The sequence below is a fragment of the Triticum urartu genome, chromosome 1A, assembly GCF_056163025.1.
Source record: "Triticum urartu cultivar PI428250 chromosome 1A, HENAU_Tu73, whole genome shotgun sequence".
Lineage (NCBI taxonomy): Eukaryota > Viridiplantae > Streptophyta > Magnoliopsida > Poales > Poaceae > Triticum > Triticum urartu.
In genome coordinates, this window is record NC_141873.1 from 73594527 (window position 1) to 73596758 (window position 2232).

Consider the following 2232-nt stretch of genomic DNA (forward strand, 5'->3'; position numbering starts at 1 on the left):
AACTGAATCGACGTTCACTGCATTTTCAGAAAACATCTAGAGGTAGTAGACAAGACAATGCGCCGAGCAATATATATGAGAATAAAAGTATAAACCGACTTCTAGGGAACTTGCACAGTGCGGCAATGCAGATCAATATTGACGCTTATACCTAAGTTTACAAGATCATTTACTCCACGATCACACACGTCATGAATCAAAAGTAAGACACACAAACTACGACCGGTCTCAGGAACCTCACATATACATATTATCGGATGTAATTACGCTTTCGAAGCAAGCTTGGCAATGAGCTCATTCAAAACAGAGGGATATGTGACTGTAATATGCTCCCAGTCACTGGTTGCCATTACTTCTTGCAAACTGGAGGGGGATTGGACTCCGAGGAAATTCAGGCATGCCTCCTTCAAATCGTGGCAATGGTGCTGCTCAGCTATCGCAAGTGTGGACGTCACCGAGCTCACATCCATGCACTCAGACAACCCCTCTTCACAGCAGAACTTGAGCCGTTGGATATCATATCTGTCCGCAGCTACAAGCAAGTCTTGCATCCATTGCATCCATGCTGCATAGACTTCTTCATCCAATTCTTGTTCTTCCTCATCTTCTGCCTCATGATTCTCCATCTTGGGAAATGAGTCTGTGTAGATGAAACTAAGCAAAGCCCTGAACACATTTGCTTCCATGTCTTCTATCTGTATGTCACACGTTGCAGCCCCCTCCTTCATGGGACCAAAGAGTTGTGCCATGAAGACTGGAGATCGGGCTGCAAGCACACATCGGTGTGCGGCGATTGTCTCGCCGCTGACATTGAATGTCACGTCAGCGCCTACCTTGGTTTCAAAGAGATGGTTCAAATGCTGCTGTATGTCGGGCAGCGGCACCTCGGTGGCACCGGCGTCCACGGTGTCGAGATCCCTGTAGACCATGACACCACACCGTATGGTGAAACTATCACCCTTGAGATGCTTTGACTGTTCAAGGGCATCTCTTCTCACAGCATCGTCGAAGCCCCTAATAGAATCATCGTCGGAGAAGCTGTGTGTTTGAGTTTCACGAATGCATATTGGATTTTGCCACTCAACCTGATCGATGAAACTAAACCCGAACCGCACATTCACGGGCTTGGCGACATCGTCATCGAGAAGGACAAGATGGAGGGAAACACAGTCGGCATTGTGCGAGCTGTCACCGTTTGACGCGTAACTGATGCACCAGCGATGGCCTCCTACGACGAATGGGCGAGACATGACGCGCTTGCCATTGGGTAGCATCTCTTTTGTTTGCGTGTAGCCCTCCACCACAAACAGGTGGTAGCCGCTGGCCGCGCCGGCGTCGACGTCCGACGTGGTGGAAAGGCACAGCTTGCCGTTGGTGATGACAGATACGCCGGCGAATGGCATGACGGATCTGCAGATCAGAACAGATATAGCTGGAGTGATACTAGTGAACCGAACATTGACATTTGTTAAAATTCCAGAGTTGAGATCGCGGAATTGAGGGGCCGAACCTGATCACGTCCCGCCGCCGCGCAACGGAGGAAGTTTCCGCTTGCATGCTCCCGCTTGCACTTGCCGCGTCGCGCCCGGAGGCAGCACGAAGACGCTGCGCGGCCCCCGAGCCGCCGGAGACACCCAGACGCCCGCGACCACGCGCCGCGCCGCTCGTCTGCTTTCTCTGCACCATGCTGCCCCGCCGAGAGCCGCCAGGGGCTCGTGGGTGCCTGCTTTTTTCTTTTTTGACTGAGGAGGCAATCGTGGGTGCTTGCTTTATTTTTTGGAGGCAAATCGTGGATGCTTGCTGAGAGTTAGGGTTTTGTCACTTAGCAGGTATTTGGGCTGATATGGACCTTGCAGTCTTTTTGTGCGGCCCATTTGCATTAAGCCTACATATATTGTGTAATTACTGCTTGCGAAAAGGAGTACTCGTTGCAAAGATCACCCCATCTTCCCAGGTTGTGACAAGTGGCGCGCTGCATGTGCGCCACTTGTCGCAACCAGGAGTTTTCCTTTTTTTCGTAGATCCGTTTATTTAAAACATTTTATTTTTAAACTGTGCGTTCAAATCTTGAACCGTTTTCATCGTTGGATTCCTCGCGTCGAGATATTCAAAACTACATCCCATGTTGATAGGTTTTGATGAACTTTTTTTCACAAAAAAAATCGGTCAAAAAAAACAGGACAAAAAAGCCGAACGGGGAGCATGGTTTTTCCCATTTCGAAAGAGACACGC

General features: G+C 49.7%; 1 protein-coding gene across 1 annotated transcript; it reads right to left on the reverse strand.

Annotated features, from left to right (window-relative positions):
- Window positions 1–263: 263 nt before the first annotated feature.
- On the reverse strand, window positions 264–1723 carry LOC125508046 (BTB/POZ and MATH domain-containing protein 1-like). Its single transcript, XM_087523139.1, has 2 exons — window positions 1511–1723; window positions 264–1410 (listed from the first exon to the last, which is right to left on the reverse strand). Exons 1-2 carry the CDS (start codon window positions 1684–1686, stop codon window positions 264–266), a joined length of 1323 nt encoding a protein of 440 aa, XP_087379265.1. The 5' UTR covers window positions 1687–1723.
- Between the last annotated feature and the right edge of the window lie 509 nt (window positions 1724–2232).